Source organism: Engystomops pustulosus, chromosome 4 (genome assembly GCF_040894005.1).
Source record: "Engystomops pustulosus chromosome 4, aEngPut4.maternal, whole genome shotgun sequence".
Taxonomy (NCBI): Eukaryota; Metazoa; Chordata; class Amphibia; order Anura; family Leptodactylidae; genus Engystomops; species Engystomops pustulosus.
Window position 1 is genome coordinate 216,476,718 of NC_092414.1, and position 21,639 is coordinate 216,498,356.

Sequence of the window (21,639 nt, forward strand, 5' to 3'; positions counted from 1 at the left end):
GTCAGGATCTGAGGCAGTGGACCCTCTGTACCACCGGGAGCGATGACATAAGCCGACACCTGGGAGTGGTGTCTAAGTGGCACCTGGTTTCCACCAGAGCCCGCTGCAAGGCGAGATGGACTTGCTGTGGTGGGGTACCACCAGGTCGCTCCACTGGCGCGACTTTTCCCTCGGTGGTGGCCAAGGCATGGTACTAAGTCATGAGGCAGAATCGTGGTCCGGGACAGGCAGCGCTAGTGGTTTAATTGGGTAAATTCTGGTAACTGGTTCCCTCCGATCTCATATACAGACAGTCCCCGGATTACGTACAAGATAGGTTCCATAGGTTGGTTCTTAAGTTGAATTTGTATGTAAGTCAAAACTGTATATTTTATAATTGTAGGTCCAGACGCGTCTTATGTACCAGTCCCACCATGAAAAGGGGGCGTGGCCTGTATGTTTTATTGTCATGTTACAAAAAGGGGGGTGAAAATCTCAAAAGAAAACGGGGTAGCGACTCCTTCTAAAATGAGTTTGGTTTAGACAAAAGGGTCAGATGAGTTACGATTATTGCTGACCCTTGGACCGTGTTTTCCTGGCCAAATCGGGTCAGTGGGTGTGGTTTACCTCATTATATTGTCATGCTCCGCCTCCACAGATCAGCTTTGTTTGGAGTGTTCATTTAACCAAACGTAGACCTCGAATAGCCATGGACTTGTCTTGTGTAACACTCGGTGGTCATCCCGGACATCACAACTAACCCTCTATTTTTGTCTCGAGGTTGTGATCTCTTTTACTGTAGTGCATAAAAAGTATCCCAGGATGCCGTCTGTCACAGATCTCTCCAATAGGAAAGAGGTTCTCTATTAACCTTTCAGTGTTTTAAGCCAGAAGACCAGCAAGGGTCGGGGATCGTTGGCAACCCTTGCCTACACTTGACCGCCATAGTTTTGGCTCCCACCCCACAGTATGTTATTGGGGTATTCTGGGAATATGAACGTCTGATACAAAAACCCACGATGCTATAAATAAATGAATGTAACAAAACTCAATGTCATTAGTCACAAAATGGAGTTTAAATAGTTTGATTTTATGATTCACAAAATTTTATGGCCTCTCTAAAGTAGGTGGAGTTATGACCAAGATGGCCGCCACTGGAAACTACCAGTCCCAAGATTCTCAGTTCTCAGTAACTCCTCCCACCTCTTATGCTCTTCTCCCAGTGGTGATGTAACAGGTTTTCTTGCTCCTGTTTCTTCTCTGCGTGGAGGAAATTAACGGACTGATTAAAGGGACGGTAGCATTTTATTTCTTCATTATACCTGTATGTCACCAGCATTTTTCTGCTAAGGGGAGCAAAATTTTAATAACAACTAATTACATATTAGCTTATATTTTATGGGCCCATTTGTATATGAATTCCTGGAATATCCCTTTAACTGTCTTTGGATTTGATGAGGGGGCCAGGGTTGTAGTGAGGAATAGGGATGTTCACCGGGGTCCATACAGGCCAACCTGGATATCCTGAAGACCTCTCAGCATTATTAACTTTGGAACCCATATGACCTCTGGGTAGATTGTACCTATCCATTACTACTGATGCCAAGTGGAGGTTGACATATGCACAAAGCACAACATCGCCCATGGGCTACAAAAATGTTCCACTTTTTTTTTTTTTTTACAAACACATATATACACACATACACCCTCCAACAAATACACACTCACTTTTCCATACACACCCTTGTACAAACACACATACATTTATTCACACTCCAGTCACACTTTCATATACACAGTCATTTAAAAACATCTATACAAACTCACAACCCATATACATACATACACATTCACACCCAAAACACACTTTCATACACACATACTTGCCCCAAAACCAAATGTACATTCTCATACACACATATAAATACTCTCACCCCACATATACACACATATAGCCACACTCACACCCCATACACACTGTTATATATATATATTTACACACACACTCACACCACATACACACACTTAACCTCACCTACTCAAACACATACACACACATCTATGCACAGTCATAACCAATATTTCATACACACACCCCAACCAAATACACACTCTCATACATACACATATACATACGAAACACCCCCCCCGCCCCGTGTAAACTCACAGATATACAGTATACACATACACACATAGCCTCGCATATACACACTCCTACCCAATATTTCATACACACACCCCAACCAAATACAAAAAACTCTCATACATTCACAGATACATACTCCCCCCATACACACTCACAGATATAAAGTATACACATACACACATAGTCACTCACATATACACACTTTAACATCCAGATTCTCATACACGCAACTACTGACAATTGCCCCAGTGAAATTTTTGATATAACGGGAACAAGGATTATCAATGAAGCTTCATTACAGACACCTTACAGCTGATCATTGCAGTCTGGGACTAAAGTAATAGCATCCAGAGAGGTCACCAGAGGTCACAGTGTTAAAAAAGTTCCGTTTGTAACTAGGGGTCAACTGTAAGTCGGGTGTCCTTAAGTAGGGGACCGCCTGTATATTGTACCTAAAATGTGCAGACTGTTATTTTCACTCAAATTTGTACCATTCTCTATCTTTATAAATAATAAATTGAAACCGCCCCTTCCCTTTGAACCACGCCCACTTTCAGTTTGACACCGATTCACGTCATTTTTCAAATATCCGTCAAATATAAAAGAGAATAAAATAAGAATTCACCATCAATTTCTTTCAAATATTTTATTATATTTCACAATTTTATTATTATCAATGACAGGCGACACAAGTTCTTTTTATAAAACTTTTAATTAAATTTTCACAAAGAAGCCAACAAAAAAAAAAAAAAAAAAATAGTTTCCCTCTTGAAAAAAGGGAGCAATGTGCTAATTACAATTCCAAGGCGCTACCAATATTCTAATTAGTTCATAAATTATCTCTAAGGACAACTCTTTTAAAAAAAAAAAAAATACATTGCCATCCTAAAATAAAATCATAAAAAAAGAACTATTTTTTATTTTATTTTTTTTGTTTAAAAAAAAAAATCTACAAATAAAAATGTGTAAAATTATTTACAGAATATTTTTTTTTTGTTCTTTGTTTGTCGAAGGTGATGGTGGGGGGGGGAGGCGGAAAGGGGTTAATACAGGCATCAAGGCAACAAGAACACGGAAATTCATATGTTTACGATATTTAATCAGGAATCATGGAAATCCGGCGAATGTCACGTAATGAACACATCACAAACCTCCCGACAACTTCATTAGATTAGAATTCAAGGAAAAAAAAAAAAGTGAGGGCAGCCATTTTGAAAATTATGGAAACAAGGTTGACATCTATCGGACACTGGTGGAATCTCCGCCGAGCTAGGTGGATTACCCTGAGCTTCTAATGCGTTTTCACGAAAACGGTAATGGGTCGGCCATTTTGAAATATGAGGCTTATAACAGGGATAAGGCAAAAAGGATCATTATATCCAGACAATGGCCCGGTATAACGACGTCAAAGCCTGAGATTCATCAATCAGGAGATGACATAAGACACCAGGACTGGACTGGGCCTTACTAATTGTGCTATAGAGGTCAATGTGATACATGTGAGGCGGCCATTTTGTTACCATAGCTACATCTATGGACGGATCCATGGCGTATAGTGGTGAAAGGCTCTAGCGAGTACACAGGCATGGAGCATGATCGTGCCGTCCCACTCCACCACCGGGCACACCCCCTTTACATCCCTCCACGCCCACTTGGTGTGGAGGCTGCGTAAAAATAATCAGAGTTACTTGCTGTATTTAGGGAATTGCAATTATTTCAAACAAATTTAGTTTGAGTCCTAATAAATTTCATAATAATTCTTAATCTACCACCAGGATGACAGACTGTATGCAAATGAGCCTGAGGGGCTCCAGGTTCCATTAACACCTATGGAGCCCCTCAGACTCATTTGCATACAGTCCTTCATCCTGGCGGTAGATGCCCTTTAAATCATTTTTTACAGAAATATTTCTTAAATTCTGACATTTTTTGCCAATTATTTCCCCAGTTACGAGGTTTTTACCCTTTTTCAGGTAACAAAATGGCCGCTCTCATCAACGGTGAGTGGATTACTCGGTTTTTCTAGAATTTTTTTTCTTTTTTCGATGTATGACTTGGCACAGATCAGTTTATTACATTTACATAATAATATATAATACTTAAAAAATATTGCATATGGGTAAAATTATAATGAAGGGGGTTTTTTTTAGGTGTCGTAAATGATATTTATTGATGAATAAGTAGAATTCTAGGCTCATTTAAGTTCGGAAAAATCATAGAAAAATATATGACAAGAATAAACCCTATTTTCTATCATGGAGGTTTATTTTCTCTAAGTGAAAATATTTTTTTAAAAAGACAAAAAAAAAAAAGATAGCTTATTGCCTGAGAACTAAAGCAGAGCTCATGAGGGATCTGTCCAAAGGCGAATGTGGTAAAAAAAAAAAAAATTTTAAAATTAAGAAAGTATTGTCTTAATTTTTTTTTAATTTTTTACCTCCTTTAAGGAAGTGTGGAGTATTATCATATTTTATATAAATATTATATAAAATATATTTAACAATTCAGATCTGTTCGTCCATCCTGAAAGACGTGAAAATTTTTCTTTTTCTTGACTTGTGTCATGAGTCAAATGTTAAATGTTTTTGAATTTTAGAATTGTGGCCATCGTTAAAAAAAAAATTAAAAAAAACAACAAAAGGAAACATTTTAAAAAATAAATCTTGAAAAAAAATTGGGGTGACAAGTAAAAAATGAACATATACCGTATCTTATACGAAGTTTTATATAAAATATATTTAGAACCAGGAAAAAATCTTGAAAGAAAAAATGTTAATAGAAATACAAAATAAAAAAAAAAAATTGAAGATAATTTGGGGATCGATTGTGTGTGATCATAAAAAAACAAAAAAATAGAGAGACAAAAATGTAAAATGCAAAAAAAAAAAAAAAGAGAGAGAGAGAAAGAGAGAAAAATGTAAAATGGATATTAAAAAAAAAATTATTTATTGTTGACGAGTCAAACATTCACATATATCTTATAGCAAGTTGAGAAAATTGTAGACGTACCGTGTTAGCCAGGAAAAAAAATCAAAAATCTGATTGTAAATACTTTTGTGTAAAAACTACAAAAGTGCTTAAGGAGAGTTTAATCAGATTTTTTCAGATATCTTATATGAAGTTTTACATAAAAAATATTTCGAATTTCACATCCGAGAAAAAAACCATAAAGATAAAATAAAAATATATTTTTTTGGCTAGATTGTGTGTGATCCTTCCCTTGTGCTTTTGTTGCACCCTCACAAACGTGTTTTAAAAAAAATAAAAAAAATAAAAAAAAAAAATAGCCTGAGCCCTATCGCGCTGTAATCACGAGACGGTGAAGAATAATATATTACAGATTAAGAAACTTTAACGTAACGAAGGCAAAAATGTGAACAAATCTACGCAGTTTACGGACTACACCGCTACGAGCTGCTGAGATGGACTCCGATAAAAAAAAAAAAAGCCTCCAAAAAAAGTCACTACTATTTGCTGGTTTCTTTAGTTTTTTCCCTTTTTTATTATTATTATTTTTATTTTTTATTTTTTTTTTTACATTAGAAATATATAAAATAACCAGAAGGATAAATTCGTCTTAAAAAAAAAAAAAAAAAGATGTACAACACAAAGACGTTACCACGTAGTATAGTAATAGTAATAATAATTGGCGGTAAGTGGCACTAGAGGTTACGCCCTGTATATAAAGGGCTTAGGCTACATGACTCCGCGTCTCGTTCCCATATATCACTTAATGGGATTTAAAGTCGGGCCGTGACGTCTTATCCCTGGAAACGCAAACTGGGCAGTAATAAACCCGACCTGTCGCGTCCTATCAAAACCGTCCGCACGATTCCGAACAAAAGGGGCTTTATTTGGCCCATGTCACTCTAATACATCCCTAACAATGGCGTACGGGTTCTCAGGTTGGCGTGGGAGATGAAGTCTGATTAATTTTCACAGCCTATGATTTCACTCGAGGGACCGGGGTGAGGGAGACCGTCGTCAAGTCTAAAAATTGGACCCCCCCACCCCTCGCCCACCCTTGCTCTCGGACCCGTCTTTTATCAAGAGTATTTACTCGTGAAGCTGACATCTTCAAATATCTCTCTAAACGCTGAGCCGTAAAAAAAAACTACATCTCCCTCTTTTTTTTTTTTTATCGTTCATTTTCGTTCAGCGTCTCCCTGGCGACCGACACTTTAATGCCATAGCGGAGAGAGGGAGAGCGATGCAGACACGAGGAAGGAGAAGAGGGGGGGGGTGAGACAGTGAAGAGCGAATAGTCCCAATCCATCACCATGGATACCGGGCCTAGCTTAATTACGCTCGGTCCCCCCCCCCCATCTCTATATTTCTCTCCTGTGCCCCCAGTCGAGGTGCTATATTTCAACGTGTCCCGACGCGCGGGCACAGTTGGAGCCGTGTATGAGTGTTTTTGTATTATTTTTTTTTCATTCTGTCTCTCCTCTTCTTTTAAAACCTGGAATTTTGACTCACAGGGGAAAAAAACTATAGACAGAAAGGACTCGTGGCGCGTTTTCGGTGACCTAAGACGTACACAATGACAGTGCAAAACAAACGGGAAAAATAATCAAGGGGGTCATTCCTTTGCCTAGACTGAAAAGGCACCAGGGAGAGAATACAAATTAAAAAAACCAAAAAAAATGTAAAAAAATAAATCAGGCGTTGGCTGCCGCGCAAGGGCGTAAATCTTCGTATTTTTTGAAGAAGGTGAATTGACTTTTGAGCAAACAACGAGGAGAAGGGGACGGGGGATGGTAAAGGCGATTCTTTTAAGGCTTTGGGTTGGAAATTACAAAAACACACAAAAAAATTTAAAAATTCAACAACAGAGAACGGCTACCTGCCATTAGCGGGTTTTTTTGCGGCAGTGAGCGCTTTTTGTCCTTGTCTCTGTTATACAAGGTGCCTCTGAGGCATCAAACTACAATTCGATATATATCATCAGAATGGCTAAGCTGGCACGCTTGGTTCCCTGCCCCCCCCGAGCAACCGAACTAGAAAAGGAACCAACCCTTTGGTGAAGCGAGGCTTTCGGCTGGTCGGGTAAATAACCCTTTATACGTCAGCGCTGGTGACAACGGGGTGACATCCGTGTGCACTGCACCCCTATGAAGGTGATGTGGGGAGTACGGCGTCTGGATGGCAGGGGCACACAACAATTGGGGCTCGGCAATAGAGAATTCACATTCACAATGTCCTGCACCCCATCTTTTAAATATCCTACAATAAGCCCCCACCCTCCATATTGAACGTAAAAGAAAAAGAAACTATAGGGGGTAAGAAGCCGAAGGCGGCGGCTTTTTTCATACTTTGTAATAGATATTGGCCGGACTCTGGCTCGCCATGTCCTGTACGATATAGACAGGGTGTCCATAGTCTCCGCTGACCTTTTCGTAGTGAGGACAGAAGGCACCTCCTTCTGAAGGCCGCAGGGGCATGATGATGTCACTGGGCTCATGGCCGTTGTTGTTACCCCCTCCTCTCTTTGGAGATGTTATGGAACCCAGGGACAGGGGAGGATGTCGGGTGTCGCTGTGCTTGGCTTGGCGACGTCTATGGCACGCCCATCCCACCACTCCAAATACGAGCAGCAGGAGGACAGCTCCGCCGGCTGCACCTGCCACCAGAGGCACATGGGAGTTGGGAAGTGGGCCGTTCTCTCCAGTCTTGGTCGCATTGCCGGATGTGTCTCCTTAGAGAAAAAAAAGTGAAGAGTTACTATATATCAAGTGTCTCCTCGCATGATTGGTGATACAGATAGATGGAAATCATGAATCTGCTCCTCCTCCTGCAGGGTGATACAGAGATAAGGAAGAGCTATGAATCTGCCCCTCCTCCTGCAGGGTGATACAGAGATAAGGAAGAGCTATGAGTCTGCCCCACCTCATAAAGGGTGATACAGAAATAAGGAGGAGCTATGAGTCTGCCCTTCCTCCTGGAGGTTAATACAGAAGGAGGAGCTATGAGTCTGCCCCACCCCCCACAGGGTGATACAGAGATAAGGAAGAGCTATGAATCTGCCCCTCCTCCTGCAGGGTGATACAGAGATAAGGAAGAGCTATGAGTCTGCCCCACCTCATAAAGGGTGATACAGAAATAAGGAGGAGCTATGAGTCTGCCCTTCCTCCTGGAGGTTAATACAGAAGGAGGAGCTATGAGTCTGCCCCACCCCCCACAGGGTGATACAGACAGAAGGAGGCGTAATGAGTCTGTCCTTCCTTCTAGAGGGTGATACTGAAGTATACAGAAGGAGGAGCTATGAGTCTGTCCCGCCCCCTGAAGAGTGATAAAGGCAGAACTATGAGTCTGTTCCTTCCCTTGCAGGGTGATATAATAGACGTGGTCCTCCTCGTATAGCAGTATACAGTAGTATCAGGGTGGTCTCTACTCTGTGCCCTCCTCGCCCTGTTTTTTTTTGCCTTAGGCGGTATCACTTGGATTTAAATAAACTGCTTTAATTAAGTCTAATTAAAAAGATTGAATCTGCACTTTAACTGGCGGAACGCATTAAATCAGGCGAGCGCGCCGGGGGTGGTGGAGCGGGGATGGGGCTGCGGGGCTGCGGTCTCCTAGAGGTTCTAGACATAATAAGTGTCTCATCTCTTCGCTTTCAGCACCACTGTCTTCCTTCTGTCCAAATTGCCGGCTTTATTAAAGAATATCCTTCAAACTGACAGCTCAGTGGTTCCCTGTCCTGTGCCGCGGAGCCAGCCGAGCAGCCCTCACGCCCCACCACAGGCAAGGCTTCATTTCTACAGTGCCCATTAACCCTCCACTTCCCTCACCCCCGCTAGAGACCTCTTCTGCTGCCCATATACAGGCTGTAGAGCAGATGGCTGTGGTGGGGATGAGCATGTTATAGGATAGGACTACTCCCAGATAGAAATTGCTGAGCTCGTATAAGATCCTTCCAGACCTGAAACCTACCTGCAAAGTTTGGGGAGTCCGGGTTTGGTGCTGATGGTAGGAATCCTGAATCTTTATCCCTCCCTGAAGGTCTTCGTGGATGGTTCCCTCCATCAGGATCTTGGGGGGAGAGAGAAGAATGAGGAGAGTAATGAGTTAAGAATGCAATGAAGTGGTGGGAACGATTGGGTGTGTATCACTCGAAAAGCGCCAGGGGCAGAGGATATGACTCTAATGTAAATGAAGTTTTAAGTAACGACTTACAAATATATGTAAATGCCGTCACTATGCATATGAATAGGAGTGGACATCCAATTAAGCCGAGGACTCCAGCTGATACCTATTATCCTCTCCAGAGCCTCCTAAACCTCCGCGCAAGTATCCACAGAATAACTAAAAATCCAGAATCCTCCACTTATTCCACCCACTGGCCCCAAATGCAATATCCAGGCTGCTACTCTGTCCAGACTGCTACCCGAAAATAAGACAGTGGGGCACATTTACTAACCAGGTCACTCGAGTTCACTGAAAGTGCATTGTCCGTGTATAATGCAGGGTGCGGCGATGCACCAAGATCGTGCGCCCAATATCATGAATGTGTCACTTCCCCGCTCAGGTCCGACAGAGTTCACCATCTTTTTTGTGGTGCACCTTTAACATAGGGGGCGCAATACAATTTGAAATTTAAATAAGGCGCTCGATCCGAATCTGTCGGACCATCCAACGGCACGCTCCCTAATTTGTGTCGCATGGAAGCAGCACACCTGCGCCACAAAAGGGTCACGTGCGCCACAATCGGAGCGCACAAACTACTTAAAGGAAACCTACCACAACGGATTTACCTATTAAGGTAGATCCGGTGGCAGGTTCCTCTAATGTATAGTAGTATAGCACTAGGGCTAATTCATTCGTAGCCCAGAACTTTTATACATTTTAATTCCCCTAATATGCAAATTTTCTAAAGAGGCTACTGGGGCGTGGAGCAGACGGAGCTACTCCATGCCCCAGTAGCCTCTTGCGTTCCATCTACCAATGCATTTTCAGCGCGCAGCTACGAGAAGCTGTGCGCACACGTCTGCGAAGCCGGGTTCTGCGCATACGGAGAGAGCAGGCCGCCAGCTGCGCGGTCTCGGCTCCGAAGCCATAACTACTGCCCATGCGCAGAACCCGGCTTCGCAGACGAAGATGCATTGGTAGGCGGAACGCAAGAGGCTACTGGGGCGTGGAGTAGCCGTGCCGTGTAGCCTCAGCTCCGGCTACGCCACGCCCCAGTATCCTCTTAGGTCTTGCGCCGTGTAGCCTCAGCTCTGGCTACTCCACACCCCAGTAGCCTCTTTAGAAAATTTGCATATTAGGGGAATTAAAATGTATAAAAGTTCTGGGCCACGAACAAATTAGCCCTAGTGCTATACTACTATACATAAGAGGAACCTGCCACTGGATCTACCTTAATAGGTAGATCTGTGGTGGTAGGTTTCCTTTAAATACCTGTGCAAGCAATGAAGAACGCAAAGTGCATCGCAGAGCCCTTAGTAAATGAGCCCCAGTGTCTTATATTCATTTTTGCTCCTAATGAGGCACTGGGTCTTATTCTCGGGGGACGTCTTATTTTTCCATGAACGCGAATTCACATTTATTGTTGAGCAAAAAATCCACTTCTCTAACATCCTTATAACTCTCCAAACTCTGAATTTCTTGCTTCTCCATTTGTATTGTAATCATTGGCCCCAATCTCTCGTGTTCAGCACTTTCCTGCAATGAGCCCCTCTTGTCCGTGTAGCTGCTGGTATCGCATTTGCAGCACAACACTCAGTGATTTATCCCATGATTTCTTCATCCATGTCTCAACCTCCTGCAGCATCTAAAAGATCTACTAATGATAATGTATGGCGCGGGGGGAGCTGTAGTAATGGCTGCTGCTAGGTCTTATTTTCAAGGGAGGCCTTATATTTCTAAGCCTGAACAAAATTGTACTAGGTCTTATTTTCGAGAAATGTCCTATACGAGGGGAAACAGGGTAGCATCATCTCTGATCACAGACTTATTCTCAAAGCAAAGTGAAAGCAGCTACTGGCCCTATCCTTGTGTTGCCTCCATCATCTCCTGCCATTGTTCTCCTTAGAAGATAACATTTATCTCCAGCTGCTGACCTCATCCACATATCGTCATTCTTGTCATACCTCACTACTCATCAATCCCGTCCTAATCATACCCCACATCATCTGTAATGATTGACCCTATACTCATTATACCCATATCATCTCCCATTATCAACACTGTGCTCATCATACCTCACCTCATCTATAAACCTCAATCCTATGCTCATCATACCTCCATCATCTCTAATCATTGTCCTCATGCTCATCATATCTCCATCATCTCTAATCTTCGACCCTATGCTCATAATACCTCCATCATCTCTTATCATTGACCCTATGTTCATCATATCTCCATCATCTCTAATCATCAATCCTATGCTCATCATACCTCCTTCATCTCTAATCATTGACCTCATGCTCATCATATCTCTATCATCTCTAATCATTGACCCTATGCTCATCATACCTCCATCATCTCTAATCTTCGACCCTATGCTCATAATACCTCCATCATCTCTAATCTTCGACCCTATGTTCATCATACATCCATCATCTCTAATCATTGTCCTCATGCTCATCATATCTCCATCATCTCTAATCATAGACCCCCTGATCATCATATCGCCATCATCTCTAATCATAGACCCCCTGATCATCATATCGCCATCATCTCTAATCATTGACCCTATGTTCATAATACCTCCATCTTGTCCCATTATCAATCCAATGCTTATCATACCTCCATCATCTCTAATCATCGACCCTATGCTCATCATACATCCATCATCTCTAATCTTCGACCCTATGCTCATCATACCTCCATCATCTCTAATCATTGTCCTCATGCTCATCATATCTCCATCATCTCTAATCATAGACCCCCTGATCATCATATCGCCATCATCTCTAATCATAGACCCTATGTTCATAATACCTCCATCTTGTCCCATTATCAATCCAATGCTTATCATACCTCCATCATCTCTAATCATTGACCCTATGTTCATAATACCTCCATCTTGTCCCATTATCAATCCAAAGCTTATAATACCTCCCATCATCTCTAATCATTGACCCTATGTTCATCATACCTCCATCATCTCTAATCATCGACCCCCTGATCATCATATCGCCATCATCTCCAATCATCAACCCTATGCTCATCATATCTCCACCATCTCTAATCATAGACCCTATGGCTCTGCATGTCATCTTCAGGCAATTCTTCTTCCTTGTCTTACCACCATCATCTACAGCCATTTTTACCTTTATTATAGCCAACCACTGACCCCCTACCTCATCATACCCAGTCAATGACCCTATGCTGGTTATACATCTACTGTTTGAAGCCATGGTGACCCTGTTTCCATCAAATGACCATTACCAGCCACCCAACACAGCTTTCATACTACCATAATTTCCAGTCACTGCCTCATCAATTATTCAGTTACCTTCATCTCTACGAAACTACTCTCATAAAACTTCCATCATCTCCAGCCACTGGCCCCATCCTTACATTGGCCCTTTTATTCTAGCCAGTCCTCACACCTATTATCTCCAGCCAGTGGCAATACTCTGCATATCTGCAACAGGTCCAGCCACTGGCTAGCCACCATCTGCATCATCCACCCATCATCTATTGACACTGACTTTATCCTTGTCACCATCAAAGTTGATGGCCCCATTCTCATCCAATGTCCACCATCAAGTCACTTTGAGCTACTGGACTCATCTTTTGCCATATTTTTGTTGTCTACAATCACTTATTATACGTCTATCATCTCCAGCACCCGTCACCTTTCACAGCTTACCTCCATCTTATCTAACAATGGTCAATTTCTTGTTGCATCATCTCCAGCCACAGATTCCATCCTCCTTATTATCTCCAGCCAATGGAAAACTCTACGTATACCTTCAACATATCTTATTGCTCCCAATCATTTTTTCTAAAACTGACTCCAATCTTGCCATACCACCATCATCTACAGTCACTGATCTCATTCTTATTATTCCTGCTATTTACAGTCAATAACCTATTCATTATCTCCAGAGACGGGACCTATCTTTATCATATCATCATTTTCAGTCACCCCCTTATCCATATTATGCTTTCATCTCCCACCCCACTCATTCAATATTTCCACCATCTCAAACCACTGGCCTCATCCTTATCATTGACCCACCATCTCCAACCTTTGGCCCTATCCTTTCATAGCTCCACTATCTCCAACTATTTGCTTATCATAACCCAACCATCTCTAGCCATTTTCCTCATCCTTATCATAGCCCCACCATCTCCGAACATTGGCCCTATCCCTATCATACCTTCACCATCCCTAGTGACTGGCCTCATCCTTATCATAGCTCCACCATCTCCAGCCATTGGCCCTCATTCTTATCATAACCCCACCATCTCCAAACATTGTCCCTTATCCTTATCATAGCTATACCATCTCCAACCATTGACCGTATGCTTTTCATAACTCGAACATCTCCAACCATTGATCCTCATCTTTATCATAAACCCACCATCTCTAGCTACTGGCCTCATCCTTCTCATAACCCCACCATCTCCAACCATTGTCCCTATCCTTATCATAGCTATACCATCTGCAAACATTAGCCCTTATCCTTATCATAACTCCATCATCTCCAACCATTGGCTCTATCCTTATCATAACCCCAACATTTTAGTCATTGTCCTCATCCTTATCACAGCCCCCTCATCTCCAACCATTGGCCCTCATCCTTATCATATCTCCATCATCTTTTGGCTACTGCACTCATCTTTCTCGTAACCCCACCATCTCTAACCATTGCCCCCACCCTTATCTCTCATCTCTCTTACCTGCCTCATCTCTTCCTCCCAAACAACTCCTTCCATTAGACGCATCGTCATCATCCACATTGATTTATTTCAAGTACTAAGGTCTCCTCCATTTCACCTACAGTCACTTGTATCTTTTCTGCCCCCAATAATTCATTGACCTTTTCCAATGGCTAGACATCGCAGCTGCGGTGGTCAGATACTTACTCTGTCCAACCTTTAAAGTGACCTTCATTCCTTTGGTCTGACACACACCGCCGCTGAGATTCTCCAATCCCTCCAGGGTACCATCTGAGGTGGCTAAAAAAAAAATGAGATGTTAAGAGTGTTTATGAAATGTAGAGCAGACGAAAATAGGTCAAGTCTTTGATATTATCATTCATGGTCATTGTACATAGTAATATTATAGAGCGCGGCATGGAACATGTTAGGTCACCCTAGCTCATCCCTGCACATGACTCAACAGAGTAGCAGCCTTTGTTAAAAAAGCATCGTAGGCTAAACGAGCTCACTCGTTAACGAGCTCTGACAGCCATCTTGGGTTCTGTTTTATTAAATCATGTCCCCCACTGTCCCTTGTCACGGAAGAGAGAATCCACAGCCAATTGGAGGAATGGGGGGGCTGGCGAGACGGCGGGTGTAGAATGACATGCCTGTGGGGGACAAGGTTAGAGCAGGCAAAAGGGTGGGAGCGCGGGGGGACATAGATATGATGAGAGAGGGGAAGGGAGAATGCAGGCTGCACAGATGGGTTCAACTATCTCTACAGGGCAACGGCAGGAAAATAGAGAGCATGGTATAGGAGAGACCTACATTCTGTGAAAATATTGAAGTGAGTGGTCGGACGTGGGAGGATAATTAGTGACAGTGTAGAGGGTCATTGGCCAGTGCCTCGTTGCTACACTGAAACTTTTTGTAATCCCAGGTCAGTGGAGAGTTTTCCTGGTTTTCATCCATTTTTCCCAATGCCTTGAGAGCTCTGAGTACCAATAGGACTTGGTACCACTCAGGTGATCTTGGGTCTATGATTAAGAACCTCCAGATTCTACCCTGAAACTAGAGCTCCTGGATTTATCATGAATTAGTTGCTCCTGGCTCTACCACAACTTTGGATTGCCTCTTTTCACCATGACTTGCGCTCCAGATTCCTCTATGGCTCAGTAGATTGTTTCCACTAAGACTCGAAGGCCCACATTTATTAAAGCCTTTGCACCAGTTTTTTGTCTGACTTTCCACTGAAAAGAACATGCAAACTGCTTGCACATGTATTTATAAAGTGTCTGCGCCAGTTTTGTGTCCCGGCTGCTCTGTGTCTGACAAGACACAAAAAGTGTGCACCTAAATGGGCATGTTAGTGCTTAGTGGGGAGTATGCAGCACATGTATTACTGACCTGCACCAAAATTCTGCAGCATAAACAAAGTGCAGGAAAATAATTCCAAGCAGTGCTGGGGGCGCCAGATTAATGAAGACTGTGCACCAATATTGATTAATCTGGTGCACGCTTCACACTGCACCTAGTACAGACTGCACTAGTTTTGATAAATGTGGGCCAATGGCTTCTATTTCTACCATGACTCAGGAGCTGCTGTTTCTCCAATGACTTGGTAGATGCTAGTTCTCCAATGACTTGGGAGCTGCTGGTTCTCCAATGACTTGGGAGCTGCTGGCTCTCCAATGACTTGGGGAATTCTAGTTCTCCAATGACTTGGGAAATGCTAGTTCTCCAATGACTTGGGAGCTGGTGGTTCTCCAATGACTCTGGAGCTGGTGGTTCTCCAATGACTCTGGAGCTGGTGGTTCTCCAATGACTCTGGAGCTGGTGGTTCTCCAATGACTTGGGAGCTGCTGGTTCTCCAATGACTTGGGAGCTGCTGGTTCTCCAATGACTTGGGAGCTGCTGGTTCTCCAATGACTTGGGGAATTCTAGTTCTCCAATGACTTGGGAAATGCTAGTTCTCCAATGACTTGGGAGCTGGTGGTTCTCCAATGACTCTGGAGCTGGTGGTTCTCCAATGACTCTGGAGCTGGTGGTTCTCCAATGACTCTGGAGCTGGTGGTTCTCCAATGACTTGGGAGCTGCTGGTTCTCCAATGACTTGGGAGCTGCTGGTTCTCCAATGACTTGGGAAATGCTAGTTCTCCATTGACTTGGGAAATGCTAGTTCTCCAATGACTTGGGAGCCGCTAGTTCTCCAATGACTTGAGAGCCGCTAGTTCTCTAATGACTTAGGAGCTGCTGGTTCTCGTATAACTAAGGAACCCCTTGCCCTACTATGACTAAGTAACCCCCAGTTCTACTATGACTAGGATCTATTTGTTCTCCTATGACTAATGAGAACCTTGTTCTACCATGACTTGGGAAATGCTAGTTCTCCAGAGACTTGGGAAATGCTAGTTCTCTAATGACTTAGGAGCTGCTGGTTCTCGTATGACTAAGGAACCCCTTGTCCTACTATGACTAAGTAACCCCCAGTTCTACTATGACTAGGATCTCTTTGTTCTCCTATGACTAATGAGAACCTTGTTCTACCATGACTCAGGTGCTCACAATTACAAAGACATCCATGACAAATGAGTGAACTGAAAGCTTATATAAATGTTCCCAGGGGTCTGAATAAAATATAAATAGGATCAGTGTCAATAAAGGTGAGTATGTACTGTAGTTGGTGGGTGGTATTATCAGCGGAGAAAATTTTTGAGAGGTTACAAATCAAATGGACAGAGTTCGGGCCATGCAGGGTTGTTAAAGAAAGCAGGAGCAGCATAGATCTGTAGGTGAGGACATTGTTGGAAGTTATGACTCCTGTCGGGGTCTTGTACCCCTACCCCAGTGCAGCACCACTGAGGACCCTTCTTTACAGTGATAACATTGCTATTAGAAATTTAAGGACAAGCCCACTTAATGATTTGCCCTATGACCTTCCTTTGGCATTGAACTAGTGTGTTGGCTGTTCGGCTTTGGGGTAACATCCCACCCTGATGACTTCTCCCTAGACATGAAGCTGTTATGTCACAGAGGGATAGGAAACAGGCAAACTAAGTTACTAGACCCTCTATGTTTTGTATTCTCCCCTCGAGTGGTGATTAGCAACAGGTAAGTGAGTCTGGTGGTGGTGATAAGCGTCCGGGGTAGATGCTTTCACTGAGTCTCCCCCCACTCCATTCCTGACCTAAATGTCACAGCTCATTACTTCCGCTCACTGGCACAGCAAACGAGGACCCCCGAGGGGAAGTATGGCAGAGGACGGAGGGAGAGGCGAGGGGGCCGCGCCAAGGACGTATTCTAGGAGCAGTACGGGGAACTGTAAGAGGAAGAGGATCATACACAAAACAGGCAAGACAAAAATAATATCAAAGAACTCAAGATGATCCACACCACCCAGGGAGGACAAACCATGGGTCATGAAAGTCAACTCCTGACCCTTCATTTCCTAATATTTTTGTCCCTGTGAGATTCATGATGACATCACAGAGGTGCTCACCGATAATGTAGTAGTCCCGGTGGGATTTGAACTCATGACCCCACAGGTTGGGGCTGTACTCCTGGAATTTGATGGTAAAGCGAAGGTCCTGCCCCGGGCGATCGCAGGTGAGCAGGAGGTTGGGCGTCCGCAGGACAGAACACATTACTACCTCTTCTTCTGTACCCACCAAGTAAAGCTTATAATATTCATAGGGGGATGAGGAGAAGGGACCCCGAGGCTCAGAGCGGGGACACAACAAGTCCAACCGGTCCCCAATCTGTGGATATAAGACGTATCCCTCGGCATCCTGAAACCTGTGAGAGAGAGAGGAGGAGAGGTCACTATATGTGATTAACCACCAGTACATACATGATACATAGAAACTGGTTACTTGTATCTGGTTCTGGGAAAGCTGGGTGATCGTGTCATGGTGGCCAACCTTGCTCTGTTACCTGAACTGTTATACCATTAGTTATATATCCAGCTATGAATGAAAGTCCTGAGACTACCTACCTCCTGCAACAACTGAATACACCCACACATTGAAAGAACCCCCAAAATAAAGACACTGACACCCACAGCCCCCCATAACACGGACACCCACAGCCCCCATAACACTAACAGACCCCATAAAACCAACACTGATGGATTTATATAAGTCACACAGAGGATGTATAGATCACACAAGAGGAGTAAAGATCACACAGGAGGTTAATAGATTACATAGGGCAGTGATGGCTAACCTATGGCACTGGTGCCAGAGGTGGCACTCGGAACCCTTTCTGTGGGCACTCAGGCCATCACCAGAGATGACTCCAGGTATCTTCCTGCAGTCCCAGACAGCCCAGGACTTGCTGTGCACAGAGCTATTTTAAAGTGACAGCGCTACCTGGGACTATTTTCTGCTTTATTGGTGTCCTCAGGTGCTGGTATCAATGAAAGCTGTGACAGAGCAGGCAGTATAAATCACAAATTACATTTCTGTGTTGGCACTTTGTGATAAATAAACGGGTCTTTGTTGTAGTTTGGGCACTCGGCCTCTAAAAGGTTCGCCATCACTGACATAGGGGGTCTTTAGTTTACACAGGGGGTATAAAGATCACACAGGAGGTGTATAGATCACACAGGGGGTGTATAGATTACATAGGGGGTCTATAGTTTACACAGGGGGTATAAAGATCATACAGGAGGTGTATGGATCACACAGGGGGTCTATAGATCGCACAGGGGGTCTATATGGGGGTGTATAGATCGCACAGGGGGTGTATAGATCGCACAGGGGGTGTATATGGGGGTGTATAGATCACACAGGGGGTGTATAGATCGCACAGGGGGTGTATATGGGGGTGTATAGATCGCACAGGGGGTGTATAGATCGCACAGGGGGTGTATATGGGGGTGTATAGATCGCACAGGGGGTGTATAGATCACACAGGGGGTGTATATGGGGGTGTATAGATCGCACAGGGGGTGTATAGATCGCACAGGGGGTCTATATGGGGTGTATAGATCGCACAGGGGGTGTATAGATCGCACAGGGGGTGTATATGGGGGTGTATAGATCACACAGGGGGTGTATAGATCACACAGGGGTAAAGTAAAGTATCAATACATTTTTCACTCTTTGTTTTACCGCAGCCAATTGGTAAGATCAAAAAAATTGTTTTGCTCATTAATGTGCCCTCTGCCCCCATCTTGACAGAAAAAAACAGTACTGTAGATATTTTTGCTAATTTAATAAAGAAGAAAACTGAAATATCACATGGTCATTTGGGTGTGGTCACACAGTGTGTCCTTGTTGCAGTTTTAAATGCATTGAAAAAGCATGCACTTTTGTATGTTGACTATGCGTTTGGCTGGTTTGAACGTTCTTAATTTCTGGAACTTTAGGCAGCTGTGTTAACTGCTTACATTTTCAGAATTGATTAAAAGTGGATTCAAAACAGCTAAATGCATGTTAAACATGCAAAAATGCATGCATTTTCAATGCATTTAAAAACGTACCATAACGGTCAAAGAAGACACCCGTGTGACCGTTTTGCTGATCCTCCTTGAGATGGTTCTACTCATTCATTGGACTCCAGCAGTGTTTAATTAAACAGATTGGACTTGATTAGGAAAGGCGCTCATCTGTCTATATAAGACCTTACAGGTCACAGTGCATGTCAGAGCAAATGAGAATCCTGAGGTCTAAAGAACTGCCCAAGGAGCTCAAACACAGAATTGTGGCAAAGCACTCAAGGTTCCAAAGAGCACAGTGGCCTCCATAATACTTAAATAGAAGAAGTTTGGGACAGTCACAACTCTTCCTCGATCTGGCCGTCGAGCCAAACTAAGCAATGGTGGGAGAAAAGCCTTGGTGAGAGAGGTAAAGAAGAACCCCAAGATCACGGTGGTTGAGCTCCAGAGATGCAGTAGGGAGATGGGAGTCACCTATCACTGCAGCCTCCAGCAGTCGGGACTTTATGGCAGAGTCTGGAAGCTTCTCCTCAGTGCAAGACATATGAAAGCCGCATACAGGGTGCAAAACACATGGAGGATCCGGACTATGAGGAATAAGATTCTCTGCTCTGATGAGATGAAGATTGGACTTCCTGGTGTTAATTCTAAGCGGTGGAGAAAACCAGGCACTGCTCATCACCTGCCAAATACAATCCCAGCAGTGACACATAGGGGGCAGCATCAGGCTATGGGGGGGGACAGTGCCCAATACTGGGGGGTGAGGGCAGCATCAGGCTATGGGGGGGGACAGTGCCCAATACTGGGGGGTGAGGGCAGCATCAGGCTATGGGGGGACGGTGCCCAATACTGGGGGGTGAGGGCAGCATCAGGCTATGGGGGGACGGTGCCCAATACTGGGGGGTGAGGGCAGCATCAGGCTATGGGGGTGACAGGACCACTGGGTGTAATGGAAGGAAAGATGAATGCAGACAAGTACAGAGAGATCCTGGATGAGAACCTCTTCCACATGCCCTGGACCTCAGACTGGGCCGAACCTTCCACCAAGACAATGAACCTAAGACCAAAGCCTAAATACCACAGCAGAGGCTTCAGAACATCTCTGTGACGATTCCTGACTGGCCCATCCAGAGCCCTGACCTAAATCCAATGGCACATCTCTGGAGAGACTGGAAAAAGGCTTCCAACAACGTTCACCATCCAACCTGAGGGACCTGGAGAGGATCAGCAAGGATGAGGCCAAGGATCCCCAAATCCAGGGGTGAGGAACTTGTAGCATCTTCCCAAGACAACTCCTGGCTGCACCAGCTCCAAAGCTTCTACTCATCACTGAGCAAAGGGGCCGAATACTTATCACCGGGGGCTGAATACTCATCACCGGGAGCCGAATACTCATCACTGGGGGCCGAATACTTATAACCAGGGCCTAAATACTTATCTCCAGGGGCTGAATACTTATCACCGGGGGCTGAGTACTTATCACCATGGGCTGAATACTTATCACCAGGGGCCGAATACTCATCACCGGGGGCCGAATACTCATCACCGGGGGCCGAATACTCATCACCGGGGGCCGAATACTCATCACCAGGGGCCGAATACTTATCACTGGGGGCTGAATACTTATCACCATGGGCTGAATACTTATCACCGGGGGCTGAATACTTATCACCATGGGCTGAATACTTATCACCAGGGGATGAATACTTATCACCAGGGGCTGAATGCTTATCACCAGGGGCCGAATACTCATCACCGGGGGGTGAATACTTATCACCAGGGGCCGAATACTCATCACCGGGGGCCGAATACTCATCACCGGGGGCCGAATACTCATCACAGGGGGCCGAATACTCATCACCGGGGGCTGAATACTCATCACAGGGGGCTGAATACTCATCACCGGGGGCTGAATACTTACAACGAGGGTCCGAATACTTATAACCAGGGGCTGAATACTTATCAACGGGGGCTGAATACTCATCACCAGGGGCTGAATACTTACCACCAGGGTCCGAATACTTATCACCGGGGGCTGAATACTCATCACCGGGGGCTGAATACGTATAACTGGGGGCCGAACATCTGGAAAACATCTTGTTGGGAGAAGTCTTGTCTCATGCCACCTGTAAAGCCTCCTGCAGCCATGCAATTGGGGGGGGGGGGGGTACGGGGGCGGCTTCTCAGCCAAGGGAATCGGCAATGCCTCCTCCAGCATGATGGAGCACCTGCCATAAAGCAAAGGGGAGAAC

The 21,639-nt window shown here is 44.2% G+C and overlaps 1 protein-coding gene across 1 annotated transcript in view; it reads right to left on the reverse strand.

Moving 5' to 3' along the window:
* Window positions 1–6,211: 6,211 nt before the first annotated feature.
* Window positions 6,212–21,639, reverse strand: part of EFNB3 (ephrin B3) — a 56,815-nt gene continuing 41,387 nt past the window's right edge. The window contains exons 2-5 of the mRNA XM_072149934.1: window positions 17,447–17,742; window positions 14,171–14,263; window positions 9,059–9,157; window positions 6,212–7,823 (exon numbers count right to left, since the gene is read on the reverse strand). Coding sequence (XP_072006035.1) covers window positions 7,435–7,823; window positions 9,059–9,157; window positions 14,171–14,263; window positions 17,447–17,742 — 877 coding nt within the window. The 3' untranslated portion in view covers window positions 6,212–7,434. The remainder of the gene's footprint in view (window positions 7,824–9,058; window positions 9,158–14,170; window positions 14,264–17,446; window positions 17,743–21,639) is intronic.